Source organism: Emiliania huxleyi, assembly GCF_000372725.1.
Source record: "Emiliania huxleyi CCMP1516 chromosome Unknown EMIHUscaffold_210, whole genome shotgun sequence".
NCBI lineage: Eukaryota > Haptophyta > Isochrysidales > Noelaerhabdaceae > Emiliania > Emiliania huxleyi.
In genome coordinates, this window is record NW_005200506.1 from 181,557 (window position 1) to 198,590 (window position 17,034).

The window sequence follows — 17,034 nt, forward strand, 5'->3', positions numbered from 1 at the left end:
GGCCTGCACGCCCGCCACCTGAGCCCGCTCCCGGATCTGCCGCGCCTTGCTGATCTGCGGCGCCTCGAGGTTGTCCGCCTCGAGGCTGCCGCGCGCCGCCTCGACGAGCTGGTGCGGCCTCGCCCAGGTCGACGCGGCCGCCATCGCCCCGGCGCACGAGCTCGCGCCCGCCGGCGCCTCTCCGCGCGGCGACCCGCGCTGCGAGGCCCGCATCGACCCGAGCGCGACGGAGCCCTGCCGCATCTCGCGCAGCACGTCGTCCTTGGTGTAGCTGTTGGTCTTGAGGTAGACGCTCATCACCGCCGCAACCATCGACAGCATCAACTTGGGCCGCGCCTCGAGGATGTCCTGCCAGCCGCAGAAGACGCGGGCGCCCATCTTGTGCGCCGTCGAGATGGCGAGCTTAGCGTTGAGCTGCCGCTCGAGCTCAGTGAGGCCCGGCTTGATGTGGGCCTCGTCGACGGCGTGAGGCGCCACCGCCCTCATCAGCTGCAGCAGGTAGACGCCGGAACGGATCGCCTTGTCGCCAAAGCGGCGGAGCTGGATGTCGGTGCCGCTCTTCGCCACCTGCGCGTTGGCCCACGTGAGCACGTGCGCCTGGTCCATGTCGAGCTCGTCGAGGAACTGCATGAAGTCCTTGCGCATCAGCTGCCACCAGATGGCCAGAAGCAGCTTCTCGTTGCCGTCGGCAATGTCCTGCCCCGAGATGCCGACGAGCTTGCAGCCGAGGTCCTTGGCCACCTTGGTGGCATAGTTGCAGTTGGCCACCCTCTCGTACTTGTTCTTTGGCGTGCCCTCGACGCGTCCCCAGTCGACCGAGCCCGGCTGCAGCCGCTCCATCACCTTGAGCAGCACGATGCCAGAGCACGAGTCGGAGAAGAGGTCCTTCATGTTGAGCTTGAGGCCGAGCGACGCCGCCCAGTTCTTGAAGACGCGCGCCTCGGCCGAGTCGTTTGTCTCGTCTTCGTACGTGTCCAGCTCGCCATCCTCGCCGCCGTCCCCAAAGGCGTCCACCACCGACGCCACGAAGCACTGCTGCATCCGGGGCCGCGGCTTCGCAAGGTCGCTCGGCGCGACCGCAAAGACCTTGGGCCCCGCTCCCGCGATGGCGTGGTCGATGACCTGCTTGGCGCGCGCCTCGGGCCCCGCGCGCCAGAACGTCTCGGGCAGGCCCTCGCCCGCGTTGGCCGACGCGAGCGGCATGTGCACCGTCGTCGGCATGATGGCCTGCTGCAGCGGCATGGTCGTGCCGCCGGCTGGCGCACCGGCCGCCGGCTGCGGCACGAAGGGCGTCGTCGGCAGCCCGGCCGTGGAGCGCGCGAGGGCGGGGTCGTTTGTGTGGTGGTCGAGCCGAGCGTTGAGCTCGTCCATTTCGCCCATCTCGCCCCGCGCCTCGTGCGGCGGCTCTGCAGCGGCGCCGCCGCCGTCCACGCCCGAGTTGAGCAGCAGGTCCTTGCCGCCGATGGCGCTGGAGCCCCACGCGCCGCCCGCCACAGGCTCGCCGCCGAGGGCCCCCGGCGCTATCGGCACGGTGGGGAGGATGACGTTGCCGACGGAGAGCAGCGGCTCCTTGGCCACCTGGTGCAGCGCCATCGCGAGCTGTGTCGTGACGTCGCCGTCGAGCGCCTCACTGACGACGTGGTCTGTCGGCAGCCGACGCCGGTCCTGTGGGTGCTGCATGAGGTAGTCCTCCACGTTCTTGTTGACCCAGCGCGAGAGAAGCGCCTCGGGCGGCACCTGCGCCGCCTTCTCCCCCGGCTCGAGCAGCTGCGCCAGGAAGGGCACCGTCGCCGCGTTGACCTTGGAGAGCAGCCCGTGCTTGATGATGTTGTACGCCTGCTGCAGCGCCACCTGCTTGTGCTGCGGCGCGTAGAGCAGCTGCGTCTCGTGGATCTGCGGCACGGCCGCGCCGACCGAGGCGGCGGCGTTGACGAGCAGGGTGTGGTTCTCGAGCTGCGCCTCGGGCGTGAAGGGCGTGCCGTCGGCCGGCGCGGTGTTGAGCGCGCGCAGGTCGAGGGCGTCGGGGTCGGAGGTTGCGAGCAGGCTGCCGAGCAGCTCGCCGCCGGCAGCCTTGCTAAAGACGTCGTTGCCGAGCGGGTTCATCGGCCCGCTGGCGAGGACGGGCGAGTCGCGCAGCAGGTTGTTCATGTGGCTGACCATGTCCGCCTGCTCCTGCGGGTCGAACGCCTCCTCCGGCGGGACCGACGCCACGGGGCCGTGGTCCGGGGGGACGTCAAAGGTGGTCGGCTGACTGGCGACCATCTGTGCGGGCTCAGAGAGCTGCGGCTCCACGGGCGCCTCCATCGCCGCTGGCGGCTCGGGCGGCGGCCCCTTTGGCCCGGCCTCGATGTCCGGCTCCGGGAACTGCGCCCCGTCGGTGCCCATGTCGATGCCAGGGGGCGGAGCCCTCGCTCGGCGCAGAAAGAAGAGGCTCGAGCTCCCAAACAGGGCCAGGAAGGCTGGCCAGAGCGGCCAGAGCGCGGCCACGACAACAGGCGCGAGAAAGGCGGGCCCCAGCGGGATGATGCAGGGGCACGGGACACCACCGCACATCAAGGTCGAGTTGGTGTAGTTGCCGGTGTAATTGCCGGCCTCGTCAAAGTACGTGAGGTTGTACCCGGCAGCCTCGAGCTCCTCCTCGCTTGCGCAGAGCTCACCCGGCGCACCCGGGGGCCATAGTGGCGGCGACGCGGGCGGGGGCGGGGGCAGCGGCGGAGGAGATGCTGGCGGTGGTAGAGTTGGCGGCGGCGGCAGTGGCGGCGGCGGGGGCAGCGGGGAGGGTGGCGGGGAGGGCGGCGGCGGCGACGGCGGTGGCGGAGAGGGTGGAGGCGCAAGCGGCGGCAGCATCGGTGGTGTTGAGGGTGGCGGCAGCGACGGCGGCGGTGGTGCTGGTGGCGGCGGCGACAGCGGCGGGGCGGGCGGGGCGGGCGGTGTAGAGGGTGGGTTTCGGTACCCCGGCGACCATGGCGGCGGTGGGGGCGACGGAGGCGGCGGTGGGGGAGGAAGCGGCGAGGGCGGCGGCGGCGAGGGCGGCGGCGAGGGCGGCGGCGGCGAGGGCGGCAGCGAGGGCGGCGGCAGCGAGGGCGGCAGCGAGGGCGGAGGCAGCAACGGTGGCGGCGACGGTGGGGGCGGCAGGGGCGGTAGCGATGGTGGCGGCGGCGAGGGTGGCGGCGGCGAGGGTGGCAGCGGTGAGGGCGGCGGCGAGGGCGGCGGCGGCGAGGGCGGCGGCGAGGGCGGCGGCAGCGAGGGTGGTGACGACGGTGGGGGCTGCAGGGGCGGTAGCGATGGCGGCGGCGGCGGCGGCGGGCGTGGCGGTGGCAGCGGGGGCGAGAGCGGCGGGGAGGGCGGGGTGGGTGGCGAGGATGGTGGGTCGTGGTGACCTGGCGACCACGGCGGAGGCGGGAACGGCGGTGGTGCAGACGGGGGAGCTGGCAGGGACGGCGATGGCGGCGGTGAGGGAGGTGGCGGCGTCGGTGGCGGCGGCGGGAGCGGCGAGGGCGGCGGCGGGGACGGCGGCAGCAGCGGCGGCAGCGACGGTGACGGATGCGAAGGCGGCGGCGAGGGTGGCGGCGGTGACGGCGGCGGCGGCGATGGTGGCGGCGGCGGCGGCGACGGCGGCGGTGGCGAGGGCGGCGGCGGCGATGGCAGCGGCGATGGTGGGGGAGGCGAGGGCGGCGGCGGGGACGGCGGCGTCAACGGCGGCAGCAACGGCGCAGGAGGTGGCGGCGAGGGCGGCGGTGGCGAGGGCGGCGGCGGAGAGGGCAGCGGCGATGGTGGGAGAGGCGACGGAGGCGGCGGCAGTGGCGGCGTCGACGGTGGCGGCAACGGCAGAGGAGGTGGCGGCGAGGGCGGCGGCTGCGGCGAGGGTGGCGGTGGCGACGGCGACGCCGACGGCGGCGGTGGCGACGGTGACGCCGACGGCGGCGGTGGCGTGGGCGGCGGTGGAGATGGTGGCGGCGGAGATGGCGGGCTCGGCGGGGCCAACGGAGAGAGCCTTGTGCAGAGGTTCTTCTCCTCGAACTCGGCAATGATGTCTTGGATGGTGCTGCCAAAGATGGAGTTTCCCGGCGTTGCAATGGCCTCCAGCGTGTCGTTGCTCACCCCTCCGAAGCCAACTGCGAAAAGGACCAGGTCTGGGTCTTGCTCCTTGATCAGCTGCGCCTGCCGTATCGCCTCGGGCTTTTGATAAGGTCCGATGTCGTTTCCGCAAAGACTCCCGGCCTTGTAATCGCCGAGCGGGCTGTTGTTAAAGTCCCAGTTCTCGTAACAGGAGTCGTCGTTTGCGACACAACCTGGGTTGCGGCTGCAGGTCTGCTCTCCATCGGTCAGGAGTAGCATGACCTTCGTGACACCTGAGCGGCCAGTAGCGAGCAGCTGCTCTCCCATGAGGAGCCCGTTGGAAATGAAGGTCCATCCATACGGGGGACCGCCGTTTTTGTAAACCTCAATGGCAGACGTGAGGTCGCCAGTGTTGAAGGTGAGGTCGCTGAGCTTGGTCGTGTCGGAGGCAAACTGTACCAGCCCCACTTTAGCGACCGTCTCGGCGACATCCAAAGAGTCCACAACGTCCTGTGCAAACGCCGCCACATCGTCCCGGCTGTTTGTTATGCTGCCGCTGGCATCAAGAATGATCACCAAGTCGCCGACCAAGCTGCACGGGAGTGGCGGCGACGGCTGCTGCGGTGACGGCGGTGGCGGCGAGGGTGGCGGAGGCGAGGGCGAGGCCGACGGGGGAGGCGGCGAGGGCGGGGTGGAGGGCGGCGGAGGCAACACCGGCGGTGCCGGCGGCGGAGGCGAAGGAAGAAAGGGATCATTCGCCGTCTCGCAGTTGAAGCCGTCATTGGTCGTGGTTTCGTAGGCTGCATTGATGCGCGTGAGATCGACGGTGGTACCGGCACCGAGTCCGCAGGCATGCGTGGTCCAGTTGCAGGCCCCGATCGCGACATCGAGCTGTGCGACGTCAACCTTGAGCACGCCCACGCCGCTGTTCGCCGCAAAGTAGAGCTGCACGCCGAACTCGTTGACGTACTTGAAGCCGGCGCCGAAAGTGTCGAACGGTCCGGGACCCGGGCACCCATTGCAGTCATCCCATACAATACGAGTACGAATGAGGGCGTAGCCGTCGATCTCCTCTCCAGCAACTCTCATGACGAACATGGAGGCGTCCCTCTCGCCGAGCCAAACGAGGTACGTCTGGCCTTCAAGCTCGTACGTGATGAGATCGGCATAGTTTTGCTTCACACCCTCTGCATAGTTGTGCTTGATCGGCTTCCAGTCAATCACAATGTCGTTGCTGTCAAACACGTAGAGTAGACTGTATTTGAGATAGTTCTCCGAGATCCCTGTATCGCTCCAACCGAGCTGATTTATGAGATCACCCCTCGTGAGCCCGAGCGTCTCCAAGTCAGTTGCAAAGTCTGGCGCCCCAAAGTCCGCAACTAATTCCGGATAGCCTTCATAGAGCCACTTTCCCGGGCAAACGTCGTCGGTGTTGACGGTCAGACTGCTCACCCTCCGGACTGCGAACAGGTCGTGCCCTCCCGAGCTCACAAAGTAGGTGTCGTTGTGGATAGCACCAGCGTAGAGCGAGCCACCATTGTAGTCATCCTTTTTACTGCTTCGCTGAACCCTGCAGAGGCACTGCACCGGCTGCTCCGCCTGGTCGGCGGACAGGCGGCACAGGTTGTAGTCATCGCTCGGCATGTTTGAATCACGGAAGAGGCCATAGGCGATCGAGTCCTTCTGGTTGTAGGCCATCGCGTTCATGGACGGCGAGGGAGTCGGTGCGTTGGGGTTGTACCTGGTGTCACTGAACCTGGAGTCAAAGGTGTAGACGAGGTTGTACTCGCCCGTCTTCAGATTCAGCTCCACGAGTTCGTAGTCTTGCGTAGTCTCGTTCAACACTGTCTGCATTGGATAGGAGCGGTTGGCGCAGTCGAACGCGCCAACGTCGGCGGCCGCAGCAGCGGCAGCGTAAGCCAGCAGCACGGCGTGGGCCGCACAGCGTGACGCGGACATGGCCGCGGCCGTGCCCGCCGGCGGTGCTGGGAGCGGTGCTGCTAACGCGCTGGGCGGCGTGCAGCCGGTGCGCGGCTTCTGTGCGGCTTGTGTGTGGCGCCTCGCGCTCGTAATCCTTTGTCACGCCTCAGTCACGCCGGCCGGATTTTCTTCCTTTCCCGGCACAGGTGTACCACGGTTGCGTCCTCCCGGATTTTCTTCTTCCAAGGTGTGCCTGTGTCCGTTCCTCGTCACCTGCACCAGCGCTTCACTACGCCCTCCGCGAGCACCTCCTGGCACGTGCCAGCGCGCGAGGGACGACCGAACATGCAACGCCAACAGCCTCGAGCGCGACGATAGGCATGCCATACGAGACCGTGCCGAAGGACGCGTGCTTTATGGTGCGAGCTTTATGGTGCGAGAGCGGGCGGAGGCGCCAGAGAGCCGCGCTTGACGACGGTGTTTTCGATCTTGCCAAAGAATGGCGCTTTAGTGAGCTGGTCGCCGATGTAGTGCGCGCCGATGGTCACCGGAACAAAGCCACTCGGGTCGGTGTAGGAGTCCAGGCTGGCCTTGCAGCTCTCGCTGCCATCCACGTACAAGGAGAGGTCTTGGCCACGACGCGAGAACACCACTCGCTGCTTCTGGCCGACCGTGAGAGCGCGAGCGGACATGAGCTCGCCGCCCCACCAGCCCAGGAAGGTGACGTCGTCCTGCACGCAGGCCGGCTTCCAGGGGGGCGCCCTCATGTCGTATCCCGTGGCGCCGTACAGTGTCAGGACAACGTGCAGAGAGTTGGTCAAAATCAGCGCCCATCCAAGTGCAACGCCTGACTGATGGCGGCCAATGATAGTCCCGCCGTGCTGGTTCATGCCTGGAGTCTGAGGCGTGACGTCCATTTCGATGACAAAATCATCGGCTCCAAGGTTGAAGTCGGGGACTGAGGGTCCGGTGTAGCCTCCTGTCTGCTGGAACAATGGTGACGCGGACGGCGGAGAGCACTCCTTGAACCGGCAGCTCCAGCCATTGTGCCCGTTCGGCTCGCGGTCCTGCACCGAACTGTCAGAGTCGCTCGGGTAGATGTTGCCCGTCGAGTCCCATTGCACCTTGATGCATGCAGGGTTCGCGAGGCAGTAGCTGATGGCGTCGTCAGCGGTGCCGGTCAAGCCATCGACCATGTACGGGTAGCCACCACAGCCGCCCTGCCCGCGCGAGACCATGACGCAAGTGGGTGGCGGTGGTGTCGGCAGCGCGGGCAACACGGCAATCGCGAGGAGCAGCATACCTGTGCGCAGGGCTGGACGGTCGTGAGATCGGCGTGCGGATGGCAGCGCGGGACTGTCCCAGCGGGGCTGGGCGTTCCTTGAGGTTGTTCGCGTCGATGACTTGTGTCGGACGGAGTACCTACTTGGCTGTCCGCGACACGGGCGCCGAGTTTGATTGACTTTCTCGAGCGCCGCCTGCAACGTTGTCCGTTGATTCGTGCGTTGGCTTGCCATTTACGAGCGTTTTCCGTCCCGGACTCGAGTCCCAGACAAAGGGTATAAGAAGGATGCGTCCCGGACTCGAGTCCCGGACAACTCTCGCTGGGCAGAGGGAGGGGGGGGGGGGGGTACCCGCGCCCGCGCGCACGCATGGGCGAAAATCGCATGAAGGTGTGTGCACGTGTGCAATGCGAAGCTCTGTCCCGGACGGGCGGAGGTGATCTGAGGCGATGCGAGCGCCAGCACCAGCGCGATCGATGGGCGGCTGCGCTGGCTGGCTTTTTCCGAGCTTTCTTTCTTTCTTTTTGTTTGTGACTGTGATTGATCGTCGTTGTGCGCATATGCTACCAGGACATATGCATGTGCATGTGCATGTAGGACTGTGTTATTCACTCGCGGCTTTCTCATTCTGTGCCTTGGGCAATATGGGGGGGAAACTCCGCGCGTTGAGTTTTGCGAGCGCGCCTCATTCATCGGTCATCCGCCTTGCGTTGAGTTTTGCAAGCTTGCACGGGGGGCGGCCGCGCGTGTATGTCGTGGTTTGCTGGGTTGCCGGAAACCCTCGTAGAGGCCAACCTTTCGCCTGCGGAAACGACCACCGCTCCCTGGCGTGGCATATCTCGTCAACCTGCATGGGCGGGGAACCTCGCTGCATCTCGCATCTCTCTCGGTATGTCCGCAGCGCGCTTCGAGCCAATGGAGGTCGAGGACGGCGAGAGCTGCACCATGTGCACGAGCCGCCCTCGCACCGTTCGGAACCAGCCATGCGGCCACGCGACGCTCTGCGAGCTGTGCACCATCAAGATGATCAAGTCGCGAACAATTGACTGCCCGCTGTGTCGCTGGTGCGCTTGAGCGGAAGCTGCAAGCCTCGACGGCAGAGCCAGAGCCCACTGGCGAGGCCGTAGCGCGGACGTTTGCGACGCTGCTCGAGTTTCTGCAGGCAGTGCAGGACAGCGACTCGGAGGAGCGGAGGTGGCGGCGGCGGCTCGTGAAAAGATGGAGCGGTGGGAGGGAGGGGAGGAGGAGGAGGAGGAGGGGGAGGAGGAGGGGGAGGAGGAGGAGGGCCCGGCGTACCCGATAGATGAGGGTGGGCACGCGCTTGTACCCAACGGCGTGATTGCACTCGAGGGCGGCGCCTTCTACGAGTGCTCCACCCTTACGAGCATCACGCTGCCGGACAGCCTCACCGCGATCGGCGACGAAGCCTTCAACGGCTGCGACTACCTCACCGCCGTCACGCTGCCGGACAGCCTCGCCTCGATCAGCGAGAGGGCCTTCGGCGGCTGCTCCGCCCTCACCAGCCTCACGCTGCCGGACAGCCTCACCTCGGGCGGTGGGTGCCGCCTCTGACGACGACGAATGAACTACCCCGCTCTTGTGAAGAGTTTCGCGCCGAGTATTTTGTTGTTTCGCCGGTACCCCAGGGTAAAAAATGCGGGAGGAACGGGTCGGCAGATCAGCGCTAATTACAAAACTGGGATACCAAGATCGATGTTATAATCACACCGACCTTTTGGCGGTGGACAGAGTAGCCGGGATGATTCCACCGGGCCGCGCGAAATCGCTAGTTGTGCGTGGCAGCAATTGAGCTATGTGGCAGCATGGGTGCGGGGCGCACACGAGTCCGTCGAGAAAAGAAAGAAAATACGCACAACAGACAGGGGAGGGATGGGAGGACGGCACGCCGCCACCAAAAAGGGGTGAAAGAGAGAGAGTTCGCCGTCAACGATTGGGGTAGGGGCCCCAACTCGTGTGAGCGCTACTACTTTATCGCAGGTACTCACTGAGGAGCGTCTTCTCATATGAAGGGACTTCATCCCTCCTGCCAGTCTTCACGGATTTTTCTCCGTGAACACTCAGGACGCGACGTACGTCCAAGCACGTTCCGCGTGCCTCGCGTGGCCGCGCTCTTTGCGTGGTGCTCCTGCAGCTCTCTCGCTGCTCTTCCTGGCCCCGGCGCCGTGCCGCTCTGTGGCCGCGCCAGGCTCTGCGACCGCGCCAGCACTCTGGCTGCGCCGGTTCTTCGCTTTCCCCACCCGCACCCTCTCCTGGAATGAGGGGGGTCGTTCTGAGCACTGAGGGCTCTCCGCATGGTTAGAAGCTCCTTCCTCCCTCTCTCTGGTCTGTGGTGCGATCCCTTTCGGCGACGCGGCCAGGCCACGGGGCGTTGAGGCTTGCCTCCGTGCCCGTGGTCGTCCAAGCTGATCGAGTCCCAACCCACCGCCTTTAGTGGCAGGACCCCAGCAAGGGGATGTCAGTCAGGGACCAACCACTGCGTAGCTCTTCCTTGTGGAGGCACGCGACGACTCCAGACGGACCCTAGTACGCTCCAATGTATCCTCACGGATGCTAGGAAGTGAAGCCCAGATAAAGTAGTTTTTGTAGGCGCAGAGGAAAAGAATTTAACAAACCCACTCTCTCATAGTTATAACAAAACTCCCTCGCACAACACTGGGCACGGGACTAGGAAAAGAAAGCGAAAATCGGCCATGAACGCGCACGCGCACTCACACGTCGCCGTCGCCTTGGCCGGCCCGTCCGGCTCTGGCAAGTCGACCCTCGCCGTCACCCTCGCCGCGGCCCTCCGCCACGAGGGTGTGCGCGTCACGCTGCTACACCAGGACTCCTACTTTCGTCTGCCCAAGCCCGCCTCGTACTGGTCGACACCGCCGGAGCACGACACACCGGCGGCCGTTGACATGGAGCGGCTCGCCGAGGACGTGCGCGCCGCCGGCAGACCTCCGCCCGAGCCGGACGAAGCCGCACGCGGAGCGGAGCAGCTGCAGATCGTGCTCGTCGAGGGCTTTCTGCTGCTGCAGGACGAGCCGCTGCTCTCGCTCTTCGACTCCGCCCTCTTCCTCCGCGTCGACCGAGAGGCGTGCCTGCGCCGTCGGCTGCAGCGCTCGACGCGGTCCGAGTCGGAGCAGGAGGGCTGCCGCCGCTACTTTCTGGACGTCGTCTGGCCGACGTACGAGCGCATCACGCTGCCTGCCCTCGACGCGGCCACCCTCCCTCTGTCCGTGCTCGATGGCTCGCAGCCCGCGCAGGCGCGGTGGCCGCTCGCCCGGCACGGAGGCGCGCAGTCCCTCACGAGAGCGAGCGACGCTGCCTTCTAGGCGGTGGCGATGGCTGCACTGCGAGAGCTCGAGGCGCTAGCTCCGCCGGCCGCCGCAGCCGCCGCAGCCGCCTCGGAGCTGCTTCGCATCCGCGCGGCGATCGAGGCGGAGGATGCTCACGAGCTGGCGGCGCTGCTGCCCGCGGCGGTGCGCGCCGCGCGCGAGAGCGGCCGCGAGGGCGAGCGGCTCGGCGTGGGCCTCGCAGCAGGCTTCAGCCGCCTCGTTGGGCGGTGGAGTGAGGGCGGAGCTGACCGGGCAGCTGATCAGGCAGCGGCTGGCCAGGCGGCGGGTGGCGAGGCGGCGGTCCAGGCCGCAGCCGGCCAGGCCGCCGCCGCAGGGCCGAGCCCCGCGAGGCTTGAGCTGCCGGGAGGAGGGATGCTGCGCGCGCTCCTCCTCCTCTGCCGGCTGATGCGCAGCTGCTGCGCGAGCAGCGCCGCGGTGCAGGACGCGCTGCTCGAGGCGGGTGCGCTGGCGAGGGTCCACGGGCTAGCCATCGCCACGGCGGAGGCGGCAGAGGCAGTGGAGGCGGCAGCGGTGGAGGCAGCGGCGGCGGCAGCGGCGGCGGCAGCGGCGACGGAGGAGGAGGAGGCGGCGGCGGCGGCGGCGACGGCGACGGCGGCGGCAGCGGCGGAGGAGGCAGCAGCAGCGGCGGCAGGCGTGGTCCCCGCGGCCGAGGCTGCCGAGGCGGCAGGGCCGGGCGAGGAGGCGCACAGTTGCTGCCTCGCCGCACTGCAGCTCCTCTCCAACGCTTGCGTGCAGAACGAGCGCGCGCAGGAGGAGGTGTGGTCGTGGTGGCCGCGGCTGCTCGCGCCGCTCATCGTGGCGGGCAGCGGCGGCGGCGGCGGCGAGCAGCGCAAGCGGAGCAGCGTGGGCCTCGCTGTGCTGTACCAGTGCGTGCGTGGCCACCCGTCGCGACTCAAGGCTCTCGTGTCGGGGCCACGCGCGGCTCGCGGCTGGCTGAGCTGCTGCCTCTGTCTGCTCCGCGACGGGGTGGTGCGATCTCGCCATACTTCCTAGACATGCACACATGTTCCATGACACGTCCCTCGCATGTCCTCTGCCTGCTCTGCGAACGGGGTGGTGCGGCCCTTCACACGCCTCCTCCACGCCTCCTCCAACCCCCCCCCCCCCCCCCTTCACACGCTCCCTCCCTCCACTCAGGTTGGCGCCGAGGCCTCGTGGGGCGCGCTGCTCCTCTCCTCCCTCGTCGCCGGCGGGCTGCTGCCCGACCTGCTGGCGGCTGCCGCTGCGCTGCGGCATCCAGGCGCGCGGCTCGAGCTCGCCGTGGCGCTGCAGCGGCTGAGCGAGCAGGTGCCCTTGCCCCTGTCCTTGCCCCTGCCCCTGCCCCCGCCCTGCCCCTGACCTTGCCCCTGACCCTGACCCTCACCCTGACCCTGACCCCGACCCTGGCGGTCAGGTGCCTCCCCTCCTCGACGACTTCTCCGTCGGAGGGGGACGCCACCTCGCCGCAGCCCTCGCCGCGCAGCTGCCTCTCGCCGCGTCGCGTGCGTGGTGGGAGGAGGAGGAGGGCGCGCGCGAGGCCGCCGCCGCGTGCCCGCTCTCGACGCTCGCGCTGCTGCGGGCGGTGTGCGCCCTCGCCGCGCGCCTCGAGACGCCCTTCTCCGATTTCGACGACGACGCCGCCGCGCTCGGGCTCGTGCCGCCCGTCGTGGCCGTCCTGTCGGCGATGGCGGAGTGGAACCCACCCGCCGGATTGGCCGCGCCAAAGGACGCGGCGGGCGCGCCGACCAGCGCCGCGCCGCCGCCGGCCGTCGACACGCGCGGCGCGGAGCTGGAGCTGGTGCGGCCCCTCCCGCATCACACACCTCTTCTCGTTCTCTGTCCACACCTGGCTGCTGTCACAGGTGCGGCTCCTGGCGCTGCTCTGCTTCCGGCGGCACGCCTGCCAGAAGCTGGCTGGCGAGGTGGGCGGGCTGGCCGCCGTGCTGCAGCGCTGCAAGCTGGACGAGAGGCACAAACGACATACTCGCTCGCTCACTCACTCACACGCACGCACACACTCACACTCAACACACACGCGCACCTTGCATCTTCAATGCAGCGGAGCTCCTGCCAGTCTTGGGGCGTGGAGCTGCAGTGGGCTGTAGCCCACCCTTGCCCCGCAACTCCCTACCCTAGGCAGCCCTTCGTCCGCGAGTGGGCGCTGCTCGCTGTGCGCAACCTCACGGAGGGCTGCGCCGAGAACCAGGCGACCATCGCCGGCCTCAAGCAGCTGTCGACACCCACGCTGCGCGTCCCGCCGGGAGAGGGCTGACACGCCATGCAGTCGTCGAACGTGATGTGTCGCAGAGTTCCCAACGAGCGACGTCGACCCTGTGCGCGACCCACGTTTCTCTGGGACTGGTGGCTGGCTGGCGCTCCCAAGCTGTCTCACTGTAGCTCTGATCCTCACTCTCTAGCTCTCACAACCTCCCGTCGTTTGCGCGTGCAATGGCATTCACTCGATTCGGGCGGCGTTGCGACGCTAAAGGCGCCTCCTCCCGAGGTCTCGCGCCTTGGGCCCAGTTTATCGGGGTCCACTTTCCCGGTCGCAGGCTGCGATTGTTCACGTTTTGCGATGACCAGCGAAGCGAGTGCCTCGCTGGTTGTCGCAAAACGCCGGCCTGGGCGCGGTTCTCTTCGCCGTACGACAGTGTGACTGGGATCTGGGTGGAGGCTGGAGCTGTGGCTGGGCGCTGATTGATGGTTGAGAGTCCTGAGACACCCGAGTCCTCTCTGTCTGACTGGGTCTCGCTCCCAGAGAGTACACACAGAGATCGAGCGCCACGGTGCTGTATCGGCGGAACGCCTGGGAAGAAACGCGGTGCCTCGCCGCATCAAGCATTTTTTCTGCGTCGCCGCCGGCGCCCACAGCCTCTATCGTTCTCCACCGGCCACAAACGACCCTCAACTCGAGCCCTCGAAAGCGACCGTGGCCCACGCACCACGCAAAATGGGCGAGATAAGTTGCCGCCCGTGGCGCGCCGTGCTCGCTCGCCACGCGGCACGAGCTGCAGCCGATCTCACTCCGCCGAGATCACCTCGAGCCCTCCCATGTATGGCCGGAGCGCCTCGGGCACCGTGACGGAGCCGTCCGCGTTCTGGTAGTTTTCGAGGACGGCGACGAGCGCGCGGCCGACCGCGAGGCCGGAGCCGTTGAGAGTGTGGCAAAACTCGGGCTTGCGCTTCTTGCCGGAGCCGTCGGGCGCGGGGCGGTACCGGAGTCCCATCCGGCGCGCCTGGAAGGAGCCGCAGTTGGAGCAAGAGGAGATCTCGCGGTACCTGCGCGGCCACGGTTCGAAGGGCATGCGCGGGCCTCAGCTCGGGGACGAGAGAGAGAGGGAGGGAGGGGGGGGGAGGGGAGGGAGGGGGGGAGGGAGGGAGGGGGGGAGGGAGGGGAGGCAGATCTCGCACCGGCCCTGGCCCGGCAGCCAGACCTCGAGGTCGTAGCAGAGGCGGGCGGAGAAGCCAATATCCCCAGCGCAGAGCAGCACCTTGCGGTACGGCAGCTGCAGCGCGCGCAGGCAGCGCTCGGCGTGCTCGACGAGCGCTTGGTGCTGCGCGTCGGACTGCTCGGGCGTGCAGATCTTGACCAGCTCGACCTTGAGGGGAGGGGTGGAGAGGGGAGGGGTGGAGAGGGGAGGGGTGGAGAGGGGAGGGGTGGAGAGGGGAGGGGTGGAGAGGGGAGGGGTGGAGAGGGGAGGGGTGGAGAGGGGAGGGGTGGAGAGGGGAGGGGTGGAGAGGGGAGGGGTGAGGGGTGAGGGGTGAGGGGTGAGGGTGAGGGTGAGGGTGAGGGTGAGGGCGAGGGGGAGGGGTAGGGGTAGGGCTAGGGTTGGGGTCAGGTGGGGCCGGGGTTGGGGTTGGGGTTGGGGTTGGGGTCGAGGCGAAAGGTTTGGGCACAGATCTGCGCGACCTTGAGGAACTGGTGCTGGCGGAAGAGGCCGCGCGTGTCGCGGCCGGCAGAGCCCGCCTATCCTCGGCTAGAGCTGTGGAGAGGCGCGGAGCGTGGCGGCGTGTCGCGGCCGGCAAGCCCCCACACCTCTGCGCGGAAGCAGGGCGTGGCGCCGACGTACGAGATCGGGAGGGCAGCCTCGTCGAGGATCTCTCCTGCGTGCAAGTTGGTGAGCGGCACCTGCGGGGGAGGGCTCCCGGAAGGCTCCGGGAACGGAAGGCTTGTCGAGGCTCTCGACGTGGCGAGCGGCACCTCGGCCGTCGGGATGAGGTACGCCTCGCGCCTAGTGGACGCGGCTGCGGGACGTGTCGTGGACGTGTCCTGGCCGGCGGGCGGGGAGAGGCGCTGCGGGTCTCCGCCCGTTGAGCGGCGCGGAGAGGCCGAACAAGTCCTCTTGGAACTTTGGCAGCTGGCCGGTGCCCTGCAGCGCCTCGGCGCCCACCAGCAGCGGGACAGACGTCTCGACATACCCGTGCTCGCCTGGGGGCGGGGGCGGGGGGGGGCGTGGCGTGCAAGGGTCGCGGACGAGTGTGGCAGGCGGTCTAGCAAGCGTCTAGCAAATGTCTAGCAGGCGTCTGGTAAGTGCCCGGGAAGCACCCATGAAGTGTCTCGCAGGTGCCAGGAGGGTGTCTGCGACGTGTCTCGCAGGTGCCAGGAGGGTGTCTGCGACGTGTCTCGCAGGTGCCAGGAGGGTGTCTGCGACGTGTCTCGCAGGTGCCAGGAGGGTGTCTGCGACGTGTCTCGCAGGTGCCAGGAGGGTGTCTGCGACGTGTCTCGCAGGTGCCAGGAGGGCGTCTGCGACGTGTCTCGCAGGTGCCAGGAGGGTGTCTGCGACGTGTCTCGCAGGTGCCAGGAGGGTGTCTGCGACGTGTCTCGCAGGTGCCAGGAGGGTGTCTGCGACGTGTCTCGCAGGTGCCAGGAGGGTGTCTGCGACGTGTCTCGCAGGTGCCAGGAGGGTGTCTGCGACGTGTCTCGCAGGTGCCAGGAGGGTGTCTGCGACGTGTCTCGCAAGTGCCAGGAGGGTGTCTGCGACGTGTCTCGCAGGTGCCAGGAGGGTGTCTGCGACGTGTCTCGCAGGTGCCAGGAGGGTGTCTGCGACGTGTCTCGCAGGTGCCAGGAGGGTGGTGGTGGTTGTCTCGCTCGCCCGTGTGCAGGTCGAGGAAGAGAGAGGCGAGTGCTCGCTCCATCCGCGCGACGCCGCCCCGCAGCACCGCGAAGCGCGAGCCGGACAGCTTGGCCGCCGCCTGGGCGGGAGGGCTCCGAGAGGGGTCACGGGAAAGGGCGGCGCAGGGAAGGAAAGGCCCTGCCAGCTTGGGGACGCAGCCTCGAGGTCCAGGCCGCCGAGCGCAGTCGCGAGCTCGTCGTGCCAGGTGAGCCCATCGCGAAGCTCGCCGTACCCGTCCGGCGCCCACTCGGAGAGGATCACGTTCGCCTCCTCGTCCGCCCCGTCCGGCGTCCGGCTGTCGAGCAGGTTGGGCAGCGTCGCAAACAGCCGCCCTCGCTCCGCCTCCACCTCCTCCACCTTTGCGTCCGCCGCGCCAGCCACCTCGGACGCCTTGGCGACGTCCTCCTTGAGCGCCGCCGCGCCCGCCTCGTCGCCCGCCTTGAGCAGCGTGCCAATCTTTGGCGAGAGCGCCTTCCGCTCCGCCCGCGCCGCGTTCCCCTCCTCCACCAGCGCCGCGCGCTGTCGCGTCAGCTCGCCGATGCGGTCGACAGCGGCTATCACCTCCTCCGACGCGCGCCGCCGCTGCAGCGAAGAGACCACCACCGAGGGCTCGTCCGCCACGAGCCGCTCGTCCAGCGTCACAGTCGCAGCCGACTCGACTACCGCCATCGCCATCGGCCGAGTGCGGACAGCGCCGGCGCGGCCGGCAGCGCGCAGACCGGCGCCGCCGGCACCGAGCGCCACGCCACGCGCCGGAGCGGAGCGGAGGAGGCAGAGCATGAGCGACACCAGGGCGAGCATTCGCTGGTCAGGTCCGAGGAGGAGTGCTGCTCTGGCCGCCAGAAGCGTAGCGGAGGACCGCAGTGGTTGCGGGTGGGAGCTGCCAAGAAACGTCGCGCGATACCTGTTTATGCTAGCAAGCAGGCCACCTGCTTGCCAGCCTCTTTTTCATGGAATGTTGTAAAAAGTACGTCAGTCAACGCTGGGCGGGATGGATGGCATGCAGATGACGTACGACTACAGTACGGCAGCGCGGAGCTCACGCTGCGCGGAAACATGCTGCTCGACTATGACATGCACGCGCTCACGACGTCAGCGATGAGGCGGTGTCGAGGCAGCTTTGAGAGTTGCGTGCTCCGCCGACGATGTGGAGAGGGAGCCTGCTCGGAGCGATCCCTGCGCGGCGTCACCCCTCACGCACGCGCTCCCGGCCCCGCTGCCTGAGGCTGAGCGGCGGAAAGATCCCCGGAGAGTTCGTGCTCCCGGCCTGCGGTGGCGCAGGAGAGGAGAAACACGGCGAGGCCGGAGATCAGCTGA

At 68.1% G+C, this 17,034-nt stretch overlaps 4 protein-coding genes across 4 annotated transcripts; 2 read left to right on the forward strand and 2 right to left on the reverse strand.

Annotated features, from left to right (window-relative positions):
* Positions 1-336: 336 nt before the first annotated feature.
* EMIHUDRAFT_73086 (hypothetical protein) lies at positions 337-840 on the reverse strand (the record flags this gene model as incomplete). Its single annotated transcript, XM_005780666.1, has 1 exon — positions 337-840. A coding segment is annotated over one exon (504 nt), but the record flags the coding sequence as incomplete, so codon positions are not given.
* A 7,640-nt stretch (positions 841-8,480) lies between these two features.
* On the forward strand, positions 8,481-8,834 carry EMIHUDRAFT_73075 (hypothetical protein; the record flags this gene model as incomplete). The annotated part of the gene is made up of 1 exon (XM_005780667.1): positions 8,481-8,834. One exon carries the CDS (start codon positions 8,481-8,483, stop codon positions 8,832-8,834), a length of 354 nt encoding a protein of 117 aa, XP_005780724.1.
* Positions 8,835-9,973: 1,139 nt separating this feature from the next.
* On the forward strand, positions 9,974-12,875 carry EMIHUDRAFT_114220 (hypothetical protein; the record flags this gene model as incomplete). Its single annotated transcript, XM_005780668.1, has 6 exons — positions 9,974-10,504; positions 10,601-11,593; positions 11,762-11,911; positions 12,018-12,401; positions 12,466-12,525; positions 12,744-12,875. 6 exons carry the CDS (start codon positions 9,974-9,976, stop codon positions 12,873-12,875), a joined length of 2,250 nt encoding a protein of 749 aa, XP_005780725.1.
* A 748-nt stretch (positions 12,876-13,623) lies between these two features.
* Positions 13,624-16,386, reverse strand: EMIHUDRAFT_73074 (serine-tRNA ligase; the record flags this gene model as incomplete). Its single annotated transcript, XM_005780669.1, has 7 exons — positions 13,624-13,882; positions 14,015-14,202; positions 14,514-14,570; positions 14,640-14,784; positions 14,939-15,032; positions 15,652-15,809; positions 15,872-16,386. The coding sequence occupies 7 exons, from the start codon at positions 16,384-16,386 to the stop codon at positions 13,624-13,626; spliced, it is 1,416 nt and encodes a 471-aa protein (XP_005780726.1).
* Positions 16,387-17,034: the final 648 nt, after the last annotated feature.